The following is a 26,541-nucleotide window of genomic DNA, read 5'->3' on the forward strand; positions in this document are numbered from 1 at the left end:
GGGTGAATGATTGATTACCATTTCCGGTTGAGAACTTGGGAGGGCCCCAGCTCGTGCTCGGTAAACGACAAAGCCGTACCTCTGCCCAAAAAGCAACAGTTCCTCGCCTGCCTTGTCCCCGAATCACTCGTCCCCAACAAAAAATCTGTGATCCCGGCTACTTCTTTGTTGCACAATCATTGTCATTTTTCTTTATTCACATTCTGGTGTAGTGGATGGCGATTTAGCAGGACCCTTCGCCCGACTGCGTTCATGCTTCGGCTTTACCTGGGTTTGAGATTTAACAATACGGCTTTCGCGCATCTGGTACTACTTGGCACAGTTCATTTAGTTCCTAGCATCCATGCAACGATCTAATCGAATGCCTGCAAAATTTTTTAGATGGATCACTGATGAAGATTGCCACCAGAAGAGATTCTATTCGATTTTAAGAGGCGAACTCATTTGTCCGTTTCGTTTTCTGTTGGATTTGAAAGACGCAAAGCAAAGAAAAACTCCAGACATCCTAGTTCAACTGTCCAAAGGGAGGCAACCCAAGAACAATGTGGATCCTGGGCACGATGTAGAAGGATCGTCTCTTGGGAGACTCGAGAAATTGCAAACGATCGAGACTTCCAGACGCTTCTCTTCGCTGTCGGGAAGCAGAGACCAAATTAAACATGGGTCGCTACACAAAATCTCAGATTCCCTCCTGATTCTCAGCTAAAAGAACAAAAAAAAAAAAAAAAAGAGGCTTTATCCTCTGCTTCTTCAATGCGTTTCGAAGTCTTTCGATAGAACCAAGGCACGACGAGAGAAAACCGAAACTCTTCTCCGTCCAAAGCGCGCAAAAGGGGGAAACATGCAATAGCAAAATTGACAAGCTTGGTCACACGCGATACTGATGGATACATCAAAATCTCCAGCACATCAGAGAGATTAGTTAAAGACATGAAAGAACCACCCCAAGTCATTTGCTAAGCTAGGCCACAGCCTAACGACCCTTCTTTAGTTCTACCGCAGAGCAGAAACTGCTGCTTCTTTGAACATGCGAAGAAAGGATTTTCAGAGAGACCCAACAGGGTAAAAGATGAGATGGACCATTTCTTTGAATTAATACTGGTTCAGGACCAAACGTCGACCACAGAGAGTGCAGAAATATTTACGCTTGACGTGAAAGCAAACGGGCAAGAAGCAGAATCTCCAATGGCTCTCGACGTCGATGGCCTCCACTTTCCCCCCGCAGTGAGGACATGAACCGGAAGCTTGTTGCCTTCCCAGTTCCTTTTCCTCTTCGTCGCATATGAACATCACGCTCATTTCTTCTTCTTCTTCTTCTTCTTCTTCTTCTTCGGATGGGTCCGGTCCGCTCCTGTCCAAGCTTTATATGTAACGTAGAAAAATTGATGAAGCCAAGTGGGAAAAGCGAACGAGGAATTCAACAGAGGGGAACGCCTTCGACAAGACCCAGGCAGAGGGCTTATATAGAGAGGTAGGTCGGAGTGGAGCTTAGAGTTAGAGGGGGTGAAAGCAATCGGATATTCTGCGGATCAAGCTAAGGATTGACGATTTTGGGGAATTATTTGTTTAATGACCGAATATTGACTTTCACTTTGCTTCTCTGTTTTTTTTCCCTCGTACTTAATCCACATGCCGTTTTCTTTTCGAAGAAGGGGTTGGAAAATTACTAAGATGACATGACGTATCCAATAATCAAAGTTAAGGACTAAGTATAGACACAGGCGGTAGAGAGGTCCCCCACTTCTATTCCCGTCCAGACCAAAAAATAGAAAAAGGACTAAGTTGGGAAAATTTATTTCACGGAAGGCCATAGCAATTTTTTCATCCCAAAAATGCAATTTAACTTCAAATGAGTATTTTCATTTTCATCGTAGCCCTCATCGTTTAATTTGTAACTTGTTATTTACGCTTCGATAGTTGGTTAAGTCGCAGAGGACCGTCCTTCCTCATATAAATTGAAGTAAGAATTGAAGATAAATAAAATGAACATATCACATTCCATGTAATTTCCTTGGTATTGGAATTTCGCGTCTTCTCTTTATACCAACATTCCTTTTAGGAGTCTTCTCGAGAGGATCGGGGGGCCGAATAATCATAAAATTCGGACATCAATCTCGGGAACAGTTTGGCAGTTCGTAATGCCGGGTGAAGTCTTATTTACATGGACATAAAAAGTTGCTGCGGGCAAAATATCAAAACCGAGAAAAGAAATGATAAAGCGGAAATGACGGTAAAAATACCAGGCCGGTTACGTTTCAATTTGGGGGGAAGGGAATTTTAGGCGGTCAATCCATCCCCCCCCAAACGCCCTCGGTTGAATCTGCGCTGTCGCGTCGGCCCCACCTTCTGTCCCTCAATTGTCAAATCCAGACCAGAAAAAAAATAAAAAATAAAAAGATCGTGCTTCACCTTCATATGATTAACACGAGGTCTAACCCTAATTTTTGCTAATTCTGATTCAATGGAAAGTCATTTCGATCAGTGCGCATGGCGGCGTCTCGGGAAGCGACACGTAAGCCCCCATAAAGCCGCTGCCCGCTGGCTACACGTTTGGCCCACTGACTGACATTTTCTGTTTCGGTCTTCAGCCCGTTCTGTCGTTTCGTGGGTCGTCGACCCGTTGGTTTGAAAGAGTCCGAGATCGGGCGGCGCACGCCCGTGGTTTTCCATGGAAGAACCTCTCTAACGTACGCGCGTGGATGGATACTGCGCCTTCCACACGTCAGCACCTACGCAGTTAACGTTCCCTTCCCCCGGTGACGGTGCCCTCACAACATAGAATAATCCTTAAATACAGAGTTCGCTACGTAAAATTCCAAATAAGGCTCGAAGTGGTATAATTTTCTCAAATAAGGATTTAGAGTAGATTTTATTTCAAATAAAGACTTAAAATACTATCATTATTTTAAATAAGAGCCTGAAGTGGATATGGTTATTTTAAATGAGAGCCTAACCTCGTCGGCCGGACGACCGATCGTATATTCCAACCAACTATGTCCATTTTCATAAAAATACAACTTAAATTTAATTTGTAGTAAAATTAAATAAAAACTAAAAAACCGAAATAAAAGGAAGAAGAAGAACACACAGGCGGAAGGGAAGAAGAACACATAGGCGTCTATAGCCACCGCCCTACCTTTAATGGGCCATCAGGCGCCGCCGATAGAGTTGCCGGTGCCTTGGCAAGGACCCGCGACCCTCACCGAGCTAGATTTGGGTGAGGGGTGGCTGGGCAAGGGTCGCTCGCCTCCACCTAGTTTTGGTTTTGGCAAGGGCCAATAGGCCCTCGCCTTTGGTTCGTGAGGCACTAGCTACAAGCAAGAGGCAACTCTCCCACTTGTCTCTTCTTCTTCTCTTCCTTGTTTTTTTTTTTTTTTTTTAACTTGCACTTGTTTTTAATTTTTAAAAAAAATGGAAATGACGAAAATGCCCTTAATCAATTGATGAGTCATGCCTTTTTTTGGTACTGATATTCACACTTCATGCCTTTATTTAAACCAATATTCACTTCAGGCTTTTCTTTAAAATAAAGGGGGTGCTTCATGCCCTTAATTAAAATAAGATCCACATCAGTCTCTTATTTGAAAAGTGAAGGCACTTTGAGTTATTATTTGAAATTTTTTCTAAAGCTTATACAATAATTTTTTCAAGAGTAATTCTTAAAGTGTGTTTGTTTCGATCACAGTGTTTTTTGGAAATTCATTTTTTGAACTCGCAAAAATGACAAGTCAACTGAAAACACTTAACATTCATGCATAAAATCAAAAAAGTGAATTTCCCAATCCAAATAGGTGAAACCACATTTCGGAATTACTCATATCGAATTTGTTAATATTTTATCTTAATATTTTCTTTTTTCTTTTTTTTTTTTTTCCTTCGGTGACAATCGATGACTAACCACAGGCACAAGCTGGCAAGCTCAAGAGCTTGAGCTTGCCCAACTAGGTAGAAGACAAAAGAAAATAATAAAATTATATTTTTAAAACAAAAACTCAAAGTTTTTAAAATTACTTAAAATAAAGTCATGCGATTGAAATCATATTTCAAATGAGAACCAAACACTGAAATATACTTTCAGTCACATATCATTAAACAAAGAAAAACAAACCATATTCTTGTAAAATGACTTCCCGAAAATTATTTTTTTCATGGAATTATTCGTGAAATAAACACATCCTTAAATATGTGTATTTCCTTTTGCCTTGCCCCACCCTGAAACTACCATAGGCTGAGCGTGCCTTTGGCAAATTTAATAAATGTAAAGTTGTCTATTCACGACGGAGGGTAAAATCTTGTGTTCGATGCTGAATTAGTAATTCGTCTTGCATTCACAAATAATGTCCAAGGTCCAACAAAATAAAGTCTTATACTTTATCATTCAACTTAGGCTCCGTTTGTTTCACGAAAAATGTTTTCCTGAAAAATATTTTCTCTAATTTCCGGTATTTGGGGGACTAAAAATGAGTGATCAACGGAAAATATTTTCTGGTCAATTGATAAAATCTTCTAAAATTAAAGAAAATGATTTCCTCGTCTTGAGAAATGAAAATCATTTCCCCCCTCCATCTTAGCCCTGTGGGCACGTAAGTTTCTGACATTGAAAAAAAACTCTCTCCTCATCCTTATTCTCCCTCTTCAGTCCACGTTCTCTCTCTTCATCCCTATTCTCTCTCGTTCTCTCTCCTCCATCCTTGTTCTCTCTCTCGTTCTCTTTCTCCCCCCTCCCAAAACGAAGCAGACACAAGGACGAACAATAGTTCTTGGTTGGAAGAGCGTTCTGCACCTCCATCCCTAAAGATGACGACGATGCCAAGACCTTCTCCCGAAAGCTCCCGAGGATCAACCAATGCGACAGACTTGGCAATAGCCCCAGAATCTCCTCCAAATTCGGGTTCTTCTCCAATCCCTCCCCCCTGTGCTCCCGGTCTCGGCCGCAACCAAGCCCCCTCCTATGCTGTCGGACCTGCGTGGCCACGCCCGCCTCGTTCGAGCCGGCCACTCGAGGCACCGGTGCAAGATTGCTCCGAAGAGGAGTGGCGGCGGCAAGCACCAGAGCAACGGCCCTAACGTTGTTCAATTTCTCGAATCCATTGCTGTTGTTGCGGACGAGATGCGAAATTTGCTTGCAGAGCATGAAAACGGGGTAGGGGACCGCCATTTTCATGGCGGAGTGCGCTCACACCTTCCACTTCCCTTTAAAAAAAAAAAAAAGTTTGACAAAAAATTCGAAAAAATGAAAAAAAAATAAAAAGATAATAAAAAAATAAAAAATTTATATATGTGTGTGTTCCTCCATAGCCATGTAATTATGCAACAAAAAAATTGAAAAAATGAAAAAAAAGTAAAAAGATAATTAAAAAATAAAAAATTTATGTGTCATAGAAATTGATTTTCTTCACCAAACGACGGAAAACATTTTCCAAGTTGTTTTCAACTTTCAGCCAAACACCGGAAAATATTATTATTTTCTTAGAAAAAGACTTCCTAGAAAACATTTTTCAGAAACATTTCATTTTCCGTGAAACAAATGTAGCCTTAGTAGATTCGCTTGTGATCTGGAGCGGTATTACTCGAGTATCTATAGATTGGAATAGGAAAATTTGTTGGAATAACGATTTGTCTTGAAATTCGCACCTATTAACCTGTAAGCACACGCAATTGAAAGTACTTACATAGTTTGCCAGGAAGAAACAACTTACTCCTACTTCTAGTAATAATTACCAAAAAAAAAAATCATAAATTTATTATAGAGAAGCAAATTCAATTTTAAACTTTTTAAATTGACCATTATAATCTCTTTGATCGGAAATCAATGACATGGATGCTAACCGTCCGACGTGCCACGACCGGTGCCGACGAGGATAATTTTGACAATTCTTAAAGATTTTTTTTTATATATTTTAGTATTTGTTTTTCCATTGTGGCCGACGAGAGGGTTGTCGATCACTAGGTGGGGGAGTAGGCCATTGCGGCTTTGTTGGCCACGAGCAAGTCGTCCCTCAGCAGTCACTATGAAAAACTAAAAACAAAAAAAATTATTACAAAAATAGCAAATGTTCATTTTTTTTTAAAATGCAAAAATCATCTATGTTAACAATTTTAGTCCTATATGACACATACGGCGTCAACACCAATGATTTTTTATCAAACTGGTCGGGATGATGTGGATAGGCTCGCACTTCCGCTAGCTCCACGATGCGACCGCGACACCGTCCGCCAGTATTAGCCGCGTTTGATGACCGGGGTGCTTTCTTGACCTGATCTAGTGTTTCCCACACGAGGTTTGGGTGTAACTTCGAAATGAAAAGCGTGCCGAAATTGAGGATTTTCTTTTATGATTATTACTACATGTTTTGCTTTTTGTCAGAACAAGAAGGCTGCTGCTGGCCAGATCTTACGTCGGTCAACCGGTTCTGGTTCGTGGGTACTTCTACCCGTTTTCTACTTGCTTTCTTTTCTTGCACTTGTCTTAATTTTGTTTTGTGCTATTTTAAATGCTTTCTTTCGGCACAAACTGCGGCGCTCCTCCCGGAGGAGAAATTATTGCCGAGACATGTTTTGTAGAACAGATCAAGGTACACATGTTGGGCTGCGGTCTTTAACTGAGGTTCCATTTGTTTCATCGATAGATTGCATTGTGTACACACAACTTTCTCGTGACTATCCAAAAGTAATGTTCGATCAATATTAGTGATGTATAATCGGACAGTCTTGAAAATCGGTTTAGTTTCAAATTTTCTGTTAGAACTAGTTCGATTCTCGGTTTCGAATGAAAAATCATCCGAGAATTGGATTGATCGGACCAAATTTGGAATAGGTTTCATAAAGCCTAAAAATCATAGTTTTTCTTTTAGTTTTTTTTCTCCATGTTTCTCCTTTCTTTTTTTGTTCTCACCAATCTCACTCGGACGCTTAACGAATCTCTCTCTTTCTCGATACACTCACCCTCATTCTTGCTCGCTCATTTCGGTCTCGCAACCCTCGCTCGTTCTTGACTCGCCTCCGGTCGTTCGCCTTCGTTCATCTTTTTACTTTGAACTGTTTTGTTGCTCAAATTATTTGTTGTGAAAAATGACACAAAAAAGAACAAAAGAAAAATGGGTTTTCGGATAAATTTGTGAGTCAGACCGGAAAAACAGACCGGTTCCAGGTTTTAAAAACTGGGAACCGGTTCTAACAATGTATTCCGTAGGGCCGGGCTCACAGACCAGGCCCTGTCGTGCAATCGTGTCGGATCAATTGTAATGGTTGCTGTTATGAGGGCCGTAGCGGGCCCGAGTGGCATGAACTGGTAATTGATGGGCGGACCTCTTCAGTATCGTGCGAGCTGGCCCAAATCCATGTCGGAAAAGAATATTCCTTTTCAACCTCGAGTGTCCACGCTTCATTCGGATCTAATGCGATCTCGGATCCGACTAGAATACGAAGTGGAGCAAATTGCCTTTGCCAGGCTGCCAGCTCCACCTCGTCCTCGCACGCCGAAGCTGCCTTTTTGTTTGTGTTCGTGTCCGTGTCCGTGTCTCCGGCCAATTCATTCTCGTTGCTTCGCTTTCCTCAATCTTCTCGCTCGTTTCTCTTCTCACTCGCCGGACTTGCCACCCTTCATTATCGTTCCTCTCATCATCAGCGAGCGGAGACCCCCTTCAGCTTTCTCTGCTCTCTTCCTCCCCGGATCACGTCCCATCCCATAGCCTTTCCACCCTTCAATTCCCAAATCTCACTCCTCCTCGAGCTTTTTTCAGTTGTCTCTAATCTTGAACTATATGCGTTGCGGAGCGAATTGAAGCTTGGTTAGCATGCGGAATCCGGAAGCCTGATTGTCCCAAATCATGTGGCTTGGCTTCTGGAGATCGAGAAATCGACTCTCCCTTGACGAGCTCAGGTGTGCAATGCAATCTGCATGAATTTCCATTTATACATATCGTGTACGTTCGTTTGTCAAATGTCTTGCTTGAGCGGTTGCAAGGCGAAAAATTTGCTGGTGTACGAGTTGCGTGGTCGGTATTATAGCGTAGATAGGACCTAAGTAAATTGCTGGCGATCGTCATTTTTGTTGTTCCATGAGACGGTTTTCTTACTTAGCGCGTGAATGTGAAGGTGGCAGCAAAAGCTAATCTCTTGTGATTTCGTCCATTCTGTGGTTCTCTTATTTATTTTGTTTACTTCCTCAGTTTGCATTTAAACATGATGAAAATAATAGTAGTAAAGTTAACCTTCTTTGGATAAAGATGTGCACATCTTGTCATTGGTTGGTCAGGCCTCTTTTGGTTCTCTGCACCAATTTTGACGAGCGTGGACGTCTTGATGACATGATACTGTAGAAAGAGTGTGCGCGATTTACTTAGTCTCATCAGGAGGAGCATCAATGTCCCTAACGCATGCTGCGGACCGGACGTCTAGGGTTCAATTTGCCATTGACTAGATAGAATCTGTAGTAAAGTGCTCATTGTTACTTCTCGTGGTGTGTCAACGGGTTTGGAGAATTAGAGGAAGAAAATCACTGGTTGCTGCTATATGGGGTTTGTTGCAATCTATCCTCTAATTCCGTGATAACAAGCTTTAGGAACAGCGAGTGCAACAGCTAAGATGTTTTGATGGCTATAGATTCCGAATGAAACTTGACACAAAAGTAAGGTGCCAACATCAAAGTGCAGTATAAACCAACATTGCCATGGCACAACCAGGCACTATCTCTGATCGAAGGAGAAGCCATTCTGTCATACTTTGCAAAGTTCATGTTACGTTTCTCTCAAATGGCTCTTCAAAGGACCTCGATGCATCGTTATGTGATGCATAGAGAAAATTGCATTTGTATGTCTAGTGTGTAGATAGATTGAATCATTGTAGTTGAGGTTAGTCAAATTGAGCATGTTCAAGGTATACTTGAAACTTGATTCTATCTAAAGCTTGCTGCTTTGAATCTTCAAATATAATTTACTGAACTTAGATGACATTCATTTCCAAATACTACTCAGATGGTTGAGATGCTCAAGCTTGAGATGGTAAGCCTTAGAAGTTCAAAAAGTTGTGGTTTCGAAAGTTTCTGACGGACAACTCTGGGTTTCAGCAGTTTTATTGATTGGTACCCACTATGTGCGCTATATATGTCGGTGTTTGGCAGGCTCCTTTTCAAAGTCTGTCGTGTAGAAAATAAGGTGGAAAAACAAACAGATCTTTGAATGAACGGAAATCCAAAATGAGAGTAACTGCGGTAGTGCTAGTCTTTTTGTGGGCAATCTTAAGTAGAAATTGAAACAATTATGCGACAGGACTTTTCAGCAATAGAGTTCTTGGAGTATTAATGTGCACATACACGTGACATGTACTTCTATGAAGAGCATTGAGTTGCATTTATCAGAGCAGTGTTTTTTCTGAAGCCTATCTGTTGCAGATATTTAACTGATCAACTCTTTAGAATCCAAGTTGTCAACGAGGTGAACAAGGTAATGATGATAAATTATTAATTTGAGCTTGCTAAATAGTACGTTCTTCTCATGCACTTTTTAACAGTATTTGATCATGTAGGATTTTGTCATTGAGGCTCTGCGATCGATTGCGGAATTGATAACATATGGCGATCAGCATGACTCCGCCTTTTTTGAGTGAGACTTTGAAGGTTTACCTTTTCTTATTAGAAAACTTGAAATGGGGAAATGCCAGCTGATATTGTGCCATTCTGGTTGCTGCAGGTTTTTCATGGAGAAGCAAGTCATGGGCGAGTTTGTACGAATTTTGAAGATTAGTAGACCTGTCAGTGTTTCACTTCAGTTGCTTCAGACGTTGAGTATAATGATCCAAAACCTTAAAAGTGAACATGCCATATGTAAATTTCTTTGTTGCAGCTTATTAAATTCGGCTTTGAAATTATGTTTGTTCAACACGATGATTAAAAGACTGTCATGGATATGTTGCAGATTATATGTTCAGCAATGAGCATATCAACTACCTAATAACCTATTCATTCAACTTTGACAATGAGGAGCTACTATCCTACTATATATCTTTCTTAAGGTTTGTAGTCTACTTCCTTACTACCAAAGTAGTTGGTAACTTTTCTTTATGTTTCTCATCCCTTTGTAACTGTAATTTTAACTGATATTTTCTTTTGTTCTCAATGTTCCTACATATTGTGGCATGTAAAGAGCAATAAGTGGGAAGCTAAATAAAAACACAATTTCTCTGCTGGTGAAGACTCAAGATGTGAGTTTGTTCTTTTCTGTCTTCTGTTTTCCTCGTCCCGCCCAGCATATTCTTCGTTGCTAAAGTTTTTCATTGTCTTTATTAGTGAAGAGTAGCGGCATCGCTGTATTGCAATCTTCATTTTTGCAATTAGGAGAATGATTTTTCATCAATTTTTCCTTTCCTTCCCCCTGCAAAAAAAGAAAAAGAAAAAAAGGGAAAGCAAAGAGAAAAAGAAAACCGATAAAAGGAAAGAGTTTATTTTTACATCTGATACTTGGCATCATCCCTGACTCTGGTTCCTACTTTCTTTCACCAGTTATTACTCCCAGCCTCTCTTCTTCTGTTCATTTTCCATCCCCCTTTTGCATATGCTAATGCAATTGATGGTTGACCGGTTATGCTCAATTAGCTTTTTTTTTTTTTTCAACCTTTAACTGACTTACGGATTCTCCATTCCAAGATAATTTTTATTTGCTTTTTTGCCCCCCCTCTCTCTCTATCTTAAAATTTCTTTTATACTGTGCAACATCTAGGATGACGTAGTTTCTTTCCCACTATATACTGAGGCAATACGGTTTGCCTTCCATGAAGAAAATATGGTCCGTACAGCCATACGTGCTCTTTCACTTAATGTTTACCATGGTGAGCTACCGGTTGTCTCCTTATATTCTCACTATTATGCTCCTGTTGTTCCTTTCTTTTTAGTGCCAATTTGCTTAGCTCCATGTGTTTACGTTGTGATTTTTTTGTTTTGCCTTTAGTTGGTGATGAATCTGTGAACAGATTTGTTGCCAACCCTCCACAGTCTAAATATTTTTCAACCTTGGTCAAATACTTCTGCAAGCAGTGCTTGGAGTTGAGTGAATTGGTTTCAGATGCTCTGAAGTAAGACTCTGGGTGCTTCACCATTTTTTTTGTATATCAAGGGGAACACCCTGAAATGCTAACTATTATGGTTATGTATGCAGAAAATCTGGTCTGGAACCAGCATCTACTATTCTTGCTGCAGTAGATGAGCTTGAGGATGCTCTGTACTATTTTAGCGATATCACCTCTGCTGGTATTCCTGATGTTGGGAGGTTATTGACTGACAAGTTTTTGAAGCATTTGGTGTTCCCTTTGCTCCTTCCTTCTCTGAAGACAGAACCTACTTATGTAAATGACTTAACCTCTTGACTTCAGTGTGTTTTTTTTTCCTCTTCTGATCATCATGGTTCTTGTGTCCGCTAGTGTTGTTTATAAAGTACCATTCTAAACCCATTTATTTAGATTTAAAATTCTCATTCCAATACTGTTATATTCTTCCAAATTAAACTTACACTGAACTTTTGACCAAATATATCAAATAAATTAGACTTGGATTGCACTTGAGTCTATTGGGTCTGTTCAAATCGGCTTTATTAGGTCCTTTGGCATCTCATTAGTATCAATGAATACAAGGAAAAAAAAGGAATATAGGATCTTTTATGATCATCTTATGGCCTTGAAGAAGAATACCCATCATTGGAACTTCTATGACTTATCACAAGGTAAATCAAGTAATTGTTGCGAGGAATCGATATATCACAGTGACATGGCTTCCACTTTGCAACATTGAAGTATCTTCATAACTACAGTTGTAACATCTCCCAGTAGCTTCTACAAAGTTGCTCACCCAGCTTGGAAGTGTTACAGCTTTAAATATGTTTTGCCAACAATACGTTAGGACGTAATTACAGCACAACACTGCTTGAATGCAGCTACAGCTATACCAAATGAACCCTCAGTGAGGAGATGTTGTTTATTTACCTATTGGTCTCCCTTACCAATTTTATTAGTTGATTTTATTCTTTTTGATAATTCGAGCAATGAGGTGTTCGATGCATGATTTGCAATGTGATTAGAGAACCGTGGTGGAAAAATTGGAATTTCTTATAAAGTTCGTCCATTTTGATTGATTTGTGTGGCATTAATCTTTTCTCTATATCTTGGTACTAAATAAGTGCAGGAAGTAAAGATTGGTTCTGTCACTTCTTTGTACTTGATTTGCTGCATCCTTCATATTGTTAAGATCAAAGATTTGGCGAATAGTATAGCTGCTGGGCTTTTTATTCCTCCGGAGGTGTTCGTCGCAAATTCTGGGAATAAAGCCAATGGTTTCTCATCTGTTCATGAACTTACCAATGAAAGCGAACCATCTGACAACGAAAGGCTTGGCAGTGAAAATGATTCCTTGAAGGCCCATCTGGTTGACTGCACTAGTGGTACACAAGTTCATGAAGAGGCTGCCATCAAGGCAAATGTTAGTATTGATTCCTCTGTTGCATTGAGGTAACATGACGTGTGATTTAGCTTTCCATAGATCTTTAACATTTGTAGTATTTATTATTTTGGATCCACATTTGATCTTACGGATCTTTAGGATTGCCATATGCTTTTACATCCATTAATTTAGGTTCGAGAATGGAGCCAATTGTACATTCTCCTTTTTGTTTCATGTTGGATTAGATTGAAAAAGGAAATTGATTAGAGGGAAGCTCTATTCCCTTATCTCTTTTTGACCATGCTCAGAAGTTGATAGAGAAAAATTGTGTAGCTATGCTTTTGGAATGCTTTCCCAATGACATGTACATGGATTTTTTACATTGTTGTCAATGACATGAACATGGATTTTTTATATTGTTGTCATTGTTATTGTTTTAAATAGTTCTTAGAAGCTGCAAATTTGATGGCCTCTTCTCTGAAAGGACCGCTCAGATTTTGTTAATTAGGGACTAATAAAGAACTTGTGAGCTTTCTTAACTGCAAGTTGTGGGTTTCTTTGATGGTTGATTAAGGGTCAGGAATTGCTGTTCCATGGACATTGGAAGAGTAGAAAAAAAATCAAATTCGATAAATAAGCATTAGAGTGAGTTTTTTGGGATTGACGTGCTGGGTTGCACAACTCTGATGACTTTCCTTCATTTTTTTTTTTCCTTGAGACAGTAAGAATTCTTTTGTGCTTTTATTAACTGAGGTAGAGAGAAGGATCAGCTAATTAATTGCTGAGGTTTCTCTCACATGAAATATCCAAACCGGAGTGTTGTCTATGACTAAGACTTACTTCGAGAGACAAGATAGACACCTTTGGATGTTTATGAAGAAACAGGGGATTATGCTGAAATTTCAGTGTTGCACTTCCCAATAGTTCATGGACTTATATTGGGACGCCTCATTTAAGAACTCCTCGTTGTGGGCTTCTCTTTTTTTAAGTCACTTCTATGTATATCATTATCAGCACTCTACTCCTGGAAAGGTTACGTAACCTCTGAAAAGATGAAGCAAATCAATCTTTTCAATTTCTTTGGCAACCGTCATAGCTTAAGCTTATTTGAAAACAATATGAACAACCGTTGTCTATGGCAAAGAAACTGTTAACTTGCGATCTTTTGAGTCTTATGGTTACGATCTTGTTACAACGACCCAAACGATAGAATAAATGTGCCACCTAGTGTTTTATCTCGTCCTTTTGCTGAGTGAGATCCCTTTCATAGTTCTGTAATTGGTTCTATGCCGTTCTATATGAAAAATGCTGAAGTAGCAGAGTAGCAGAAGTTTTTTGTCAATATTTTCTCCATTATTCTCTCTCTTACATTATAACTTTGCAGGGAGACATTACTTTTGTACATCAGAGATGGGAACAATTTTCAAGTTTTGGGTTCGTTGAGTGTGTTGGCCATGTTGTTACAGACAAAAGGTTCTACGGTTGGATCTTTCCAGCTTGGTTACAAATCCTTATTGGGTATATAATACCATTTATCATCAACATTTGCTTTTACAGAACTGGATGAGTCAATGCTGGATGCTCTTGGAATTCTTCCTCAGCGCAAAAAGCAGAAGAAACTCTTGCTGGTAAGCATTATTGATTCTTCATTGCTTTAGCACTCTGTAAATGAATTTAGCAAAGTGCCTTGCTTGTAATATTCGTGTTTTTGCTTTATCAATTACACGTTACTTAAACGATATTAATTCCTAGTGTTATGCAAGAAATTTGGACCTCAAAAAACTAATGTTTGAAAATTCATCCAGTGATAATTTGAAGGATTTCGCCGTCTGATCAAGACTTGTTGATGGTCCATTATAAACACATTTGCAATATCTTGAGATATGCTAAACTTGTTGGTTGAAGAAAAGCTTTCTATGAAGAGATCATCAAGCTGTTAATATTTTCTGAATTTGTTCTCATGTGCATCTTTGGTCAGTTTTTCTTTTCAATATCAGTCTTTTCTTCAATGAGATTTTGCTGTTTTTAGCTCATTTGAAAAACAAATTGTCGTTTTTCTAATACCATTTTAAGTAGATGATATTGATTAGTCTAGCCAACTAGGTTTGTTTCTCGTACTCCATTGTGCTTGAAGCCTCTGTTATTAGTGTTCTCTTCTGCCTATTATCTTGTAGGAATCTTTGGTTGGCGAGGGTTCTGGTGAAGAGCAACTGTTTTCTTCTGAAAGCATTTTAATGAAAGATGGATTAAGTGGTGAACTAGACGCTTATCTACAAAGAATCAAGGTATAAATTGATGTTTCCCCCTCCCTTTCTGCTTCAATTCTTGTGCCTTTTCCTTTAGCTTTATATAAGTTTGATGTATGAACATCGCTTATACGAATGTTTCTGTTATACTTATGTCTTTAATCCTAGCTTGGAGGAAATTGGTTTGACTAGGGTGCAGTGATGTGAAAGTATCTGCTTATGCAACCAATTTGGCATTTAGTGGGAAAAAGCTCTCAATTCTTCTTGCCGTGTTATACGGAAATCTAATACGTACTGTTACATTGTTGGGCAAGAACTTCATCAAGCTGTCCTGTGAAGGGTAAACCCATTTCTGTTTTTAGCGTTTGTACCAATTTGGGATTTGCAAATTTTATGATGATTCTTGGTTTTGTATCCATCATATGTCCAGCTTTGTTATGATGTGCCTTATCTCTATTGTAGCCCCATTCCCCAGCCCTTCAAAGAAAAGATGGAGAAACTTAATTTAATCGTGTATCTGATCTCTCAAATTGGTGTTATTAATGTTGATCTTATTATGATTGGTCCGTCGTATACTTCCGGCTCATTTAATAGGGGGCAGTCCTTCAAAATGATGTTCAAGATTTGTAGGTACTATTTCCATATCAGAATACTATTTCCTTTTCTGAAGGTTGAGGATTTGGCTTTCCTTTGATTTCATGTCTCTTGTATTTCTTTTCTTTCTATGGTTTGGTGATAACCTAGGCACAATATTTTGTTTTTGGAGCAGTTTTAAGTTAGGAAGATTTTTATTCTGCAGTGGGTCATTGTTGTACTGTCAATATTGTTCTTGGTTGTTACTTCCTTCTGATATCTCTCTGCATACATGACATTAATAAAAAAGTGGCAACTTCCTTACACTTCTCTTCTGCACTTTTCCATCTAACAGGACCAGTATTGTGTGTCAACTTCGAGTACGGCCGAGCGATCAACCCGTAGGTGTCCTAGATTTCAGGTAAGTTGGCTATCGAACAAAATTCTTCTTTTAGAGGGCTAGTCAGAATTTTATTTTGTGATATGTCTGTAATTTTTCCTGGTGATTACCAACTCGCTCTTTGGTTAATTTTTTGTCTTCAAATACTCATCTAGTCCTTATTTCAGTTCAGTTTAGCATGTTGGTTTTTGGGTTGAACCCAACTATTACTAACCCGATTACTTAGGAAGCGATTTGTGTTTTGTGACTCATATTTATTGGCTAAGATCATCTTAGAAGGTCGGCCCTTTTACTTGTGAGCTGTAAGAGTGATGCACTCTTTTTTTTTTTTCGGTGAAATAAGAGTGATGCACTCTTTTGTTCTCAATTGTCTGGACTTCTTATGAAACTTTACGCGATGATGTTTGGATGATGTGCTTGTTTTCCACACTAGTATAAAATTGTTTGACTGTCTTTTCAAAGATTTTTGGAGCATTCCTTAACTTTGAAATTGACGAATTGCCTTTTGTCGGTGACCTTTCTTGAAGGTGCTAGATGCGTTGGTTGCTCTTTTCTGTCGCTCCAATATACCAGGAGAGACATTGTGGGATGGGGGCTGGCTTTTGCGTCAATTGCTTCCTCATGGCGAGGCAGAGTTTAGCAGTCATCATCTGGTGTTGCTCAAAGTAAGTGTCACGTCTGAATGTAGCGGGATATATAATCGTAAACTGTAACCTTTGAATAGCTGCATTTAATCACTCTTGATGAACTTTTATTGTTGTTTGTTCTTGAAAATGAAGTAGTAAGTGGTGTCAGAGTGACCAAAGCAATCTTGGGGCCTGTTTGGTAACGCTTCCGTTTCTCCAATTCATGTTCTTTTGCTCTCGGGAACAGAAAAAGAACAAAATCTGTTTGGTAACGTTAGTTAATTTTTCTGTTCCCGGGAATAGATAAGTGGCCAGGGAACAGATTTGGAACAGAAACAAGAAGCAAAAAAAATTCACTTCTTTGTTTCCAGGAGCAGAATTAAAAAAAAATCATTTTTGCTAAGAAATTGTTCCCGGGATCAGAATTGTTACGAAATAGGCCCTTATCCACTGGGATGCTCTTTATTTTGTGGAGAGAGTCTCTCCGAGCAAATCCCTAAATTTGGGATGAGTGCTGCTTTGGTGAATTGTGGGTTTGCTGCAGTGATAGCATGTGCAACTGGAGTGAGAATAAATAAGCAAATTGCGTTCATAATTAAATTGCAAAGCATTTACTCTGGGAATTATGGTATCCTTTGTGTATTTAGTTTTAACACCGGCTTTTGTTTTCCTTCTTTCTTGGTTGATGCTCTGGAGGTGTATTATTTTTAGTCGCTATTTTTGCCTTCAAACCATGAATGAGAAATTTTGGAAGTTGCTATGGCTGATATGTTCAGGTAATTGTGTGGTGAAGATGCAAACAAGTTTCACGTGTCATGGAATTCTCATTTGTTATGTCTTTTTATCCTTCTATTCTAATGACAAGCCAACAAATGTTGAGGAATAACTCGGCAGCCTTTTTACGCAGGAATCATACAGGAGCTGTACTTGTGCTCTTTTACAGGAGGCTAGAGGATTATGGCCTGATATGGTCCTAACAATTATTATTAATGAGTGGAAGAAGTGCAAAAGAGGTACTTGACATAGTTTCCAAACGTTGTCTGGTCTTACATGTGGTTTGTTTATGCGTCTGAATAATTACATTCCATTTCTAGCAATTGAGGCTTCATCCCCCAGAAAGGAGCCTAAGAGCATACTCTTGTCACAGTGGAAGTTCCATGAAGGTAAAAGCCACTAGTTATTCTCCCAGAAGATAAGATAATACTCACCACTATGTTTTTTTAGCATCTCACTGGTGTACTCTACACAGTGCTCTGTACCATATAACTTTTCCACTTTGCAGATGATAAGTCTTTCTCTTTCTTACAGAGGTTGCTCCAAGTGAATCATCCATTCCTGCTGGTGAACGGATGTGTGAGGTGGTAAAGGTTTGTTTCTGTCTCCATTAACGTTTGATATATTGCTTCTTTCTTTTGTTCATTTCATTAGTGGCGTGTGAGGAATGATCTTCTCTAGATTTCTCCTCCTCTAAAGCCTTGCTTTGCTTTTCACGTGGTTGCATTCAGTTTCTAAGAGAATATCTCTGTCTATTGTCAGCCGAGTGGTTCTCTATATACCTAATAGTTTCCGCCTTTGGTTTTAGGTGTTTGTACTACTGCATCAAGTTCAACTATTTTCCCTTGGTAGACCTTTGCCAGAGCAGCCTTCTATTAATCCACAAGGTGATCACCCTGAAAATTCACGTGCAAAAACATCTGGGCTTGATGTTTCTGTTCCAAAGCCTGGTACTGAATTAAAAGTTGGTAAGTCCAAGAATTAGTTCAAAAGTTTACTGATTTATGGATTTATCTAGAATTTAATGTTACTATTAAATTGAAGTCGAGTTACAACGGTAAAGGATTCACATTGTTGACAAATGGTGGACTGTCCACCCAAAGCGTGCTTGTGAGAATTCTTTACTCCCCTCATTGTAGATTGGAAATTGGATTCTTGTAGAATACATATATCATTTCTTACTGTTTATTAGAAACTAGTTTTGAAGAAGGTGCTTCAAAGGTTACTGTTTTTAGAAATCAGATAGATTCATGAATGGATTTGTTTTCGTTTATGCTTTGCTGAATACTAGTACCTTACCAAACTTGAAGACTGAAGGTTACGACAATTGGGCTCGATTAAAAAAGAAAATGTAAAACGCCCTTTTCCTGGAGTTAATTCTCGAGGTTCGAGTCAAGTTCATGAGGAGATACATCTTTTTTCCCTTTGTCAACTTTTCAGATTTCATACAAGTCAGAGTTGTGTAACTTTGTAAGATGTCAGATATTATGTGGTTTACTTGATGTTGCTGCTTATGGTCATCTGCAGTTGATGCTCTGCCGTGCAGAATTGCCTTCGAGAGGGGTAAAGAACGTCACTTTCGCTTTCTTGCTGTCTCTGCGGGAATTTCAGGATGGCTTATTCTTGCTGAAGAATTACCATTGAAGCAGAACTATGGAATTATTCGTGTTGCTGCACCTTTGGCCGGTTCAAATGTATGGAAGCTGATGCAATTGTGTTGTTTTTGTTTTGTCACTTATTTCGTTGAATAGATTGTGTTTGTTGATGATGAGGAATCTTATTTTCGCAAAGACGGCTTTTAAATTTTGCGTAAACGTGTTTGCTTCCTTGTGTCCTCAGCCCAGAATTGATGATAAGCACCCAAAGTGGTTACACTTGCGAATCCGCCCGTCCTCAATACCCTCTTTGGATCCCACAAAAACTTCAGATGGAAAAGTGAAGTCAAGAACTATGGTGGATGGGAGGTGGACCCTGGCATTCAGGGATGAGGAGTCATGCAAGACTGCTTTGTCTATGATTGTCGAGGAGACAGATCTGCAGAGTAATGAGGTAGAGAAGAGGCTAAAACCTTTACTCGACCTTGAAAATGCCTTAGGTTTATCTGACATTCTTCAGCATGAGACTTCCTCTTAAACTGAAAGCTTTCCACCCAACAATTAATTTCTTGGTTTTAAGCTGAAAAAATAGTTCACATTTTGTGGGGGTGAGATTTATTAGGATTATTCACCCTTTATAGGAGCCCTTCTTGTAGATACGCCAAAATGTAGATTAGCTTCCTCTGTGTCATTCTTTGTATATGAGTGTTGAGCTCGATTTTCTATTTATGGGTTTTTTTCCCTTTTCTTTAGCAGCTGCTGTCAAGAGTATGTATATTTCAGGGGTCAAAAGCTGTAACGGGTCAAAAGCTGTAAAATCATTGTACTTCTCAGACAAAGTCATTAGTGAATTTTTCAGAGCAGTTTTTTTCCCAAGATCAAGAGTGCCTACTTTGTTCAGAACATTTTGTACCTGCATATATGGCATGTTCTTCCAAAATTTGCAGTAATTTTTGCCGTTACTTTCTGGATTTAAGGAACCGGACAAAGTGCTTCCGATTTTTGGAATCTTGGGAGAGATTATAATTCAACATAATCTGAATTTTGAGGATGATCATCAGGCTGGGAGGTCATTTGCTTGCTGTGCAGGTGATACTCAGGACAGTGATGGTATAGGTCGTTGCCTCCGGAGTTTTGCCTTTCTACAGTTTTCTTGCATAACTGCAACTGCTATACACGCGTATTTGGGATGTGCTGTTTCATTCAGTCATGCCTTCTATCTAACTGTAAAGGAGCTCGCGGATACACAGAACCATGAAGAGAAGATTTCAGACAGATGGTTCAGTGAATATTCTCATTGACTATGTTTGTACTCAAGAGTTTCCCTCGAAGTTCTGTCGAAGCAGGGAAAGATAACTCTTTTCCTGGATCACCTAAAATCCAATAACCTTATAATGCAGGTTTAATTCTCATGTCATGCAAATACCAGCCACAGAATTGCAGGGAGAAGTTGCCAGTGGAATTCGCCTTGGCCATTAAAAAGCAAAGGAAAATGTTAATGAGTGTCCTTGGGCCCTTATTAAAACTCAGTGAATGTCCAAGTGTCATTTTCCTTTTTAGTTAGCTCAACTGGTGCCCAACGGGCACTCGTTAACAAGATACAAAAGCAAATACCAAGGAAAATGGAGGGCCTGAAGTAGTGGCTAAAGGAGGGAAATGAGGTGGGTCAGGGACTTGTCAACTGAAGGAAAGTGATTGAAGACATCCATGGCTCATTGAATACAAAAAATATAATACTTGTACGATTATTCTACATATATGGTCCAGCTAATGGATCATCAATCAATCTCTAAGGAAAGTAGTATGTTAGGTACTGGACTTTAATGGGAGCATGCCCATCGTTCCCATATTATAGACAAAATTTTCTCAATGAAATAGGGACTAGGACACTTGACAACTTTTCTAAAGCAGGTGCAAGTTTGATCGTCATATCCCAAAGTGGAGAGAGAGTGAATAGTTATGTGTTCTATGATAGGAAGACAGGTCCCACATCCGCCGTTCGATGCAATGATATCTTGGTTTATTATGAAGCCTTTAGAGTCAAAAGTAATGATGCAGATTCTAAATAAAGGATTTTTGAAACTAGAAAGTGTCATTGGCTCGTAGTGGAGAAGAAGATGCGTTCCTCTGTCTTTATAGAAGCCAATAGAAAAGGTTATGATGAACCCTTTTCTGGTTTTAATGCTTCATCATACAAGTCACCACTTATTGCACAGTTAAAACAGTGGATGAAATGATAAGACTCGATTTTGCTCAGGATAACATTGTATATGCAAAGAAAGGGCTCTTTATAAACTTGGGTTGCTAAGTGAATTCCACATCCTCCCGGTCCTAAGCTTCCCACTTTGTTATCTTCTATGATCTTTGCTCCACCACTTCATAGCTTAGTATGCACATTCTTAATGCACAACTGTCGACTGGTCATCGAGTTTTTAATGTCTATTGTGGGGACGCTGATCCTCACTAGCGTACACTCCCTTTTTTCTTGCACTAGCAACTGAGCTCGGTCGAGGTTAATACTAGAAGGATGTTATGCACAGGAGGGTTGAAGAAGAGAAATAGATTCTATCTCAGAAGAAGTGTTGGAGGGGGGGCGGCTGCGGGTTTGATTTGGTTAACAGGGACCGAAAGGATCACCTGACGGCCTGCTTTCAAAAGGATGGGAAACTGAGATCGACTAAGAATCAATTAGTTCAAATGCAAGAATGAAAGATCAATTTAAGTTCGTACGTGAATCATCACCTGAAAGAGTCTTGGACGGAGTTGCTCCCTACTCTCAAGAAGCTCAAAGCAAACTACAGATCATAGTTGTGTAGCTCAGCATGGTCGATTCTTACAAAAATGCTGAGGGAAATTTCTTGCCTGCAAAATTGGCTATATCCATCTAGCCACCGTCTCTGAGATTCAGATGAATATTTATGATTGTTAACTTCCTTTTTTTCCCTAACGCGTAACTCCGAAACACATGCTTTTAGTTTATTCACATGAGTAGTATTCGTAGCTGATATGTGTTTCCTGTATGGCTCATCAATTCCTCGAGCGGGTGCGCGCATAAGAGAGAGAGTCTGTAGAGAAAAGGCTGACAAAAGAGAGTGAACCAAACCAAATAAACACATCTCCTTATGAACATTAGCAAGTTACATAAACCGATTAGTCCCCGTAGGAAATTTGGATTTTCTTGGGTAGGCATGTGCTCATGAACCCTTCTTCCAAGTTTCCTTCACCTTTACCCCCTAAACAGAGCCTAAAACTTATACCATCCCTCCCCTTACTTGTGACTATTTGCATGGCTGTTTGGAAAATGTCCTTTAACCATTTCTCAAACAAACTGTTCAGAAAAAAACCCCCACCAGCTACTATCTCCTCTAAAACCCCTTCCTCTACACTAAACCTATCCTTATTTCCATCCCCGTATACCCCTTCGAAAGATTTCTTTACCATGGACAAGAAAAACTCCGTTGTCTCCCTATCTCGAGTCAGGCTTCGGTTAAAGGTGAACCGGTTCTCAATGGATTCCAGGAATGTCCGTGGGCATTGGATTTCGCCTGAACTTTCGCGGGTCAAGTCACTGGAATTGGGGCTCAAGTCCTCAGGTTTCCCGCCAGGTTCATAGTCCTCGTCGGCCTTCATATTTAGATCAATGGCATTGAAGCTGGACTGCCTCGAGAGAACTCCCTCAATGTTCCCTTTCTCCAAAGAACCCCAATATGCGCCCTCGTACCCATCGGTTCTCGGACTTTTCATCTTATCTAACAAGCCCCACTCGGATTTCCTCTTGTGATTGGATTTGGTTGTCGTTTCAATGACCTTTACAGTCATCTGAACTGCTGAATTCTGTCTGATTCGACCATCATAACCCGTGGAGTCCCCACTAGTCAATATGAACACAACTTGACCTTGGTTTTGTTCTCCCTGGCTTGAATCTGTAAATTTTCCAGTCTCAAATCGGTCAGCAAGGTACCTAATAAATTGTTTGTCTGCCAAATCAATGTCTTCCACCAAGACCACAAGTTTGTCATCATTCTTTGAGGTCCTTGCCTCTATTTCATCTGATGAGGCCTCCTTACCACGTTTTGTTCTCATGTTAATCTGGAAAAGGAAATCAGTCGACCCAAACATCGACTCTGCGATCGAATGCGCCAACCTTCTCTTTCCGACCGTGTCATTTCCCAGAATCAGTAGCCAACTATCCTTCTTGCTGCATTTGGCATCGAACAAGGCCTCCACAATTGCAGGAATTGTTTCAGATTGCCACGGCACATTATCCTGAAGCAACCGTCGCATGTTCCCTCGCAGCAACATCCTCTCAATATTCTGCTCTGCCATTTTCCCCGGATCATCGAAAAGGGAATGGCCAAGAGTGAGAGTGATCTTCACCTCCTTTCCTTCGGTGTTCTTGAGAGAATACAAGTTTGGTTCTGGCCTACCATGCTTATCCTCAGCCCAGGCACCGGAATTGAACTCGATGGTGCAGGATTGTTGCCGTCTGAAACGGGGCACAGTATTGGAACCCTGATTAGGCTTCAATGGCGAGCTAGCAAACGAGATTGAATTTGCATCAGGGAAGATGGTGCTCTGAGTAGGCCACCAACGGTGTGAGAATGTGCTACGGTAGGCCTTCCCTATGGAACTTTGATTGCCATACAAGGTGGAAGCGCTGTAGCTCTTTGTCCTGTCCCGGTGAAGCCCATGGCACAATCTGTTCCATTTTTTCCTCAGCTCAGCTAAGTCTTCCTGCGAATTACACAACGTTAGAGGTAAGTGCATTGCTGGTGCAGTGTACTCGATATGAGCATGGTTTATTGTAGGTTAGATTACTATAACTGAACAAGGCAAGGTAGAAAAACATAACCAATTTTGTGCGAATGTACCTTGCGGAGAGCATCGTTGCCTTGTCCTAGGAGCCAGGACGGCAAAAGTTTCTGTTGGTTAGACTTAAATAGGTCAGCTTCTTTCTCGTAGTTGGAGGTGCACTCAGCACAGCAGGTGAGGCCATCTCGTTCCTCCTTGCTCAGGTGCTTTATCTCCAGCACCCGAGGTGGACTCGTCGATGGTTGTTTCGAGTCGCTGTTGCTGCAAAAGTTGGAAGTATGCACATGTTAAAAGTGATTGCAAGAAGAAAGGGCCCAAGTAGACAGCAAGAAACCGAGAGAGAGAGAGAGAGAGAGAGAGAGAGAGAGAGATAAGACACTCTCACAAGTCGGAATTTATTTGTCTCGCTGGTGAGAATGTGTCATTTTTCTCATTAGTAAAAGCGATCGTCTGAGTATGCCTCTTTATGTGTCATAAAAGGACGCAACTCAGTTAAAGAAACTGAATGTTGGGAGCTTTTTTATCATGTAAATGTAGCAAAAATTATTATGCACACGCACAAAGGAGTTGGTTAAGTACTTAGAAGAAACCCATTCCTGATATTCGGCGAAAAATTGATGATCACTATGGGAACTGGCATGGACTATAGTCAAGAAAAATTCGTGGTCTTTTTTCCTCAGATCTGGGTAATATTTTCTCGTTATTCGCTAACGTTAATTGGATTCCTTTTTATTTCATGGTTGGTAAGTACTGTCATGATTCGTGATTCAAGTATGAAAGCTGCAATATACATGCGTCGTTCCTAGGACTTCCTGAATCCTAGAGTAATCATCGCCCTATCTCCGAATATGAAGAAGTTCCATAAAAACCGAAAGGCAAATTGCAGAAAGTCAAATTGGTCGCCGAAAGTCCAGACAGCCAATCTCTTTTATGCTGCAGAATTTTCTTTTTCCGATCTGGAAAGAAACGTTTGTCTGCGTTAAAAAAAGTTTGAGCTAGTCGAAATTTTTTCTTAAGTGAAGAAAAATCTGGTTACATGGTAAAGCATATGCTGACAAAAACAAAGTGTAAGAAACAGAAGGGACAGTCATTCACGCCTGTCTCTCCATAAAGCATTACTTTTTTCTTGACAGGCGCTTCAGGTCTTATTTTGATACCATGCATCCTCCGATCAGAAAAATACAAACACAACGTTCAAAAGAATGACCGAAAATGGAAGACACGATGATTAAAGCTAGAAATACAATAATAAATCATGTGAACCATCCAAAACTGAGAGAGAGAGAGAGAGAGAGAGAGAGAGAGAGGACCTGGATGCATGGAGGCTCAAGCCGAGGCCACCAGATGGAACAGAAACAGCTTGAAGACCCCATTGAACCTCCAAAGGAGGCTGCTTCATTTGGCATTTCATGTACGTCTGGATGTTTGCAGTTGTCATTAGCCAAAGCTTTGTACTTGAACCACCACAGTAATCTGATAATAACCTTCCCATCTCTGCAACAAGATGATCCACTGGGCTATATACCACCGGCACTTCACCTTTTTTCTCACCCCCACCATTACTTGTTTCCAAGGTCCATTTCAAGTCTCCCGTATAGATTATTACACCTCCACCAGTTGATCCAGATGCAACAGAATGATCACGAATCTTCCTCTTGAGTTCTGAAATGTTCATCTCCACGTCCTCTCTCTTCATGTACCTCAAGGGAGCGGGTGCAAATTCGAACTTTATGAAGTGGGCCGATTTGAGCTCCTCAGGAACCTCTCCTTTCTCGATTCTTGCCATCAGCTCTACAACAAGGCCATCATTCTGTGAAAAGCAGTCACCCACTATCACAACATTCCTTCTCTTATTCTTCCCCAGCAGTACCTCAAGAACCAGTTTGATGTCCTCCTCCTTCACAGGATTATTAACAGCAGGATCTGTGACGAAGCAGTTGCTCAAAACTCTCTTCTGGGGAGAGAACAGAAGTGGGTTTTGCTCGGGAGAGTAGTTGAACAGGTGGGTCTGCCAGAAGCTGCCACACCCACTAGGGTTTATGACCACTTCTCTCTGTGGGGCCGTGTCGGCAGGATTAGGAGAGCAAGGCGAAGAGAAGACTCCACCGGAGGAGCTGTAACACTGGAACACAGAAGAAGCCGAAGAGTCCTCTATGTTACTCTTCACTGCGGTGCTAGAGAAGCCAGCCTCTCTCATGACCCGACTCACACTCGGGTCATCTAGGATGGAAATGACCAGCTGTTCCAACTCGACCTTGATGGTCAGGAGAGGCTGCTGCTGCTGCTGCTCAATGCAACCCCTCCTCTGGTGGGCCTGGGCTCTCTTGAGGGCGGCGATCAGGGCATTGGAGAGAGATGCCTGTTGGCCATGGAGCATTGGGCCTGGCGTGGTGGGAAGCCTGTTGAGCGCGACATTGAAGCAAAGCTCAAGAGCTCTGCATTGGAGAGGATGATGGTGGTGAGGATGAGGATGAGGATGAGAAGAAGGTGGCTGAGACTTGAGACAGGCTCTCCTCAAAAGGCTCGACCTTGAGCTCAGAAGAGTGGCAGCGACATGCAGGGGAGTGACCTGGGCATGGCCTCTCCTCCTCGCAAGGCTGAGAGAGTGCTTCAGGACTGAAGCAGCCTCTGCTGTGAGGGTCTGTTGGACCGTGTAAGCTCCTGCACGCATCACACTTGACCGAAACCCCCCCTCACCACCCCCCTTTTGTGACCAGCTCACTGATTTCGGGACTATGGTTGAGCTGTTTCTACTCTGTTGAGCGGTGCGTGAAATAACCCCAAACCCCCCCTTGAAAAAACAAAAAAATATTTCTTAACTTCAATTTAAGAGAGACCTAGAAAGCTGGCTTCTTTCAGGGCCTGGGTTTCTTTCTCTATTCCTTTGTTTGGCTAAGCTGAAACTGAGAGTCTTGCAAGACTCAGGAACGTTTCTCGAATGGGAAATGGGTTGGGTTGGTTTCTTCTGAGAGTCGCGGAAGAGAGAGAGAGAGAGAGAGAGAGACAAAGAAGGAAGCTGAGTATGTGGCTTTAGAAAAACCAGACTAGACCAAGCAGCCTTCTTTATACTTCTCCGCCATATGAGAGCTGT

The 26,541-nt window shown here is 40.6% G+C and overlaps 3 protein-coding genes across 6 annotated transcripts; 1 reads left to right on the forward strand and 2 right to left on the reverse strand.

Annotated features, from left to right (window-relative positions):
• Positions 1-844: 844 nt before the first annotated feature.
• Positions 845-1,442, reverse strand: LOC115744565. Its single transcript, XM_048278313.1, has one exon. It carries the CDS (start codon positions 1,297-1,299, stop codon positions 1,093-1,095), a length of 207 nt encoding a protein of 68 aa, XP_048134270.1. The 5' UTR covers positions 1,300-1,442; the 3' UTR covers positions 845-1,092.
• Positions 1,443-7,438: 5,996 nt separating this feature from the next.
• LOC115744515 (protein TRANSPARENT TESTA 9) lies at positions 7,439-20,001 on the forward strand. 4 transcript variants are annotated; one of them, XM_048278153.1, is made up of 22 exons: positions 7,439-7,882; positions 9,392-9,443; positions 9,526-9,602; positions 9,690-9,823; positions 9,915-10,011; positions 10,143-10,200; positions 10,716-10,824; positions 10,944-11,067; positions 11,151-11,337; positions 12,170-12,492; positions 13,809-13,897; positions 13,982-14,052; positions 14,599-14,709; positions 15,599-15,664; positions 16,171-16,308; positions 17,177-17,282; positions 17,364-17,432; positions 17,578-17,636; positions 17,852-18,011; positions 18,571-18,737; positions 18,883-19,092; positions 19,616-20,001. In XM_048278153.1, exons 1-22 carry the CDS (start codon positions 7,830-7,832, stop codon positions 19,937-19,939), a joined length of 2,784 nt encoding a protein of 927 aa, XP_048134110.1. In that variant the 5' UTR covers positions 7,439-7,829; the 3' UTR covers positions 19,940-20,001. The 4 variants fall into 4 exon arrangements, with proteins under 4 accessions (XP_048134110.1, XP_048134111.1, XP_048134112.1 ...); XM_048278154.1 differs by having other exon boundaries at positions 7,440-7,882; positions 19,700-20,000; XM_048278155.1 differs by having other exon boundaries at positions 7,441-7,882; positions 19,728-19,856.
• A 1,730-nt stretch (positions 20,002-21,731) lies between these two features.
• LOC115744513 (protein SMAX1-LIKE 4-like) lies at positions 21,732-26,541 on the reverse strand. Its single transcript, XM_030679730.2, has 3 exons — positions 24,761-26,541; positions 23,510-23,711; positions 21,732-23,372 (listed from the first exon to the last, which is right to left on the reverse strand). Exons 1-3 carry the CDS (start codon positions 26,119-26,121, stop codon positions 21,789-21,791), a joined length of 3,147 nt encoding a protein of 1,048 aa, XP_030535590.1. The 5' UTR covers positions 26,122-26,541; the 3' UTR covers positions 21,732-21,788.

Source organism: Rhodamnia argentea, chromosome 4, assembly GCF_020921035.1.
Source record: "Rhodamnia argentea isolate NSW1041297 chromosome 4, ASM2092103v1, whole genome shotgun sequence".
Classification (NCBI taxonomy): Eukaryota; Viridiplantae; Streptophyta; class Magnoliopsida; order Myrtales; family Myrtaceae; genus Rhodamnia; species Rhodamnia argentea.

Bases quoted from the DNA above. Each gene is read 5' to 3' on its own strand.
- LOC115744513 (XM_030679730.2), bottom strand. From the start codon at position 26,121: ATGCGTGCAGGAGCTTACACGGTCCAACAGACCCTCACAGCAGAGGCT. The intron at 23,712-24,760 runs GTCCTCTCTCTC...CAACTTTTGCAG, and splicing joins TTGAGCCTCCATGCATCCAG to CAACAGCGACTCGAAACAAC. The intron at 23,373-23,509 runs GTACATTCGCAC...TGTAATTCGCAG, and splicing joins GCAACGATGCTCTCCGCAAG to GAAGACTTAGCTGAGCTGAG.
- LOC115744565 (XM_048278313.1), bottom strand. From the start codon at position 1,299: ATGAGCGTGATGTTCATATGCGACGAAGAGGAAAAGGAACTGGGAAGG.
- LOC115744515 (XM_048278153.1), top strand. From the start codon at position 7,830: ATGTGGCTTGGCTTCTGGAGATCGAGAAATCGACTCTCCCTTGACGAG. The intron at 17,283-17,363 runs GTACTTGACATA...TTCCATTTCTAG, and splicing joins GTGGAAGAAGTGCAAAAGAG to CAATTGAGGCTTCATCCCCC. The intron at 17,433-17,577 runs GTAAAAGCCACT...TCTTTCTTACAG, and splicing joins ACAGTGGAAGTTCCATGAAG to AGGTTGCTCCAAGTGAATCA.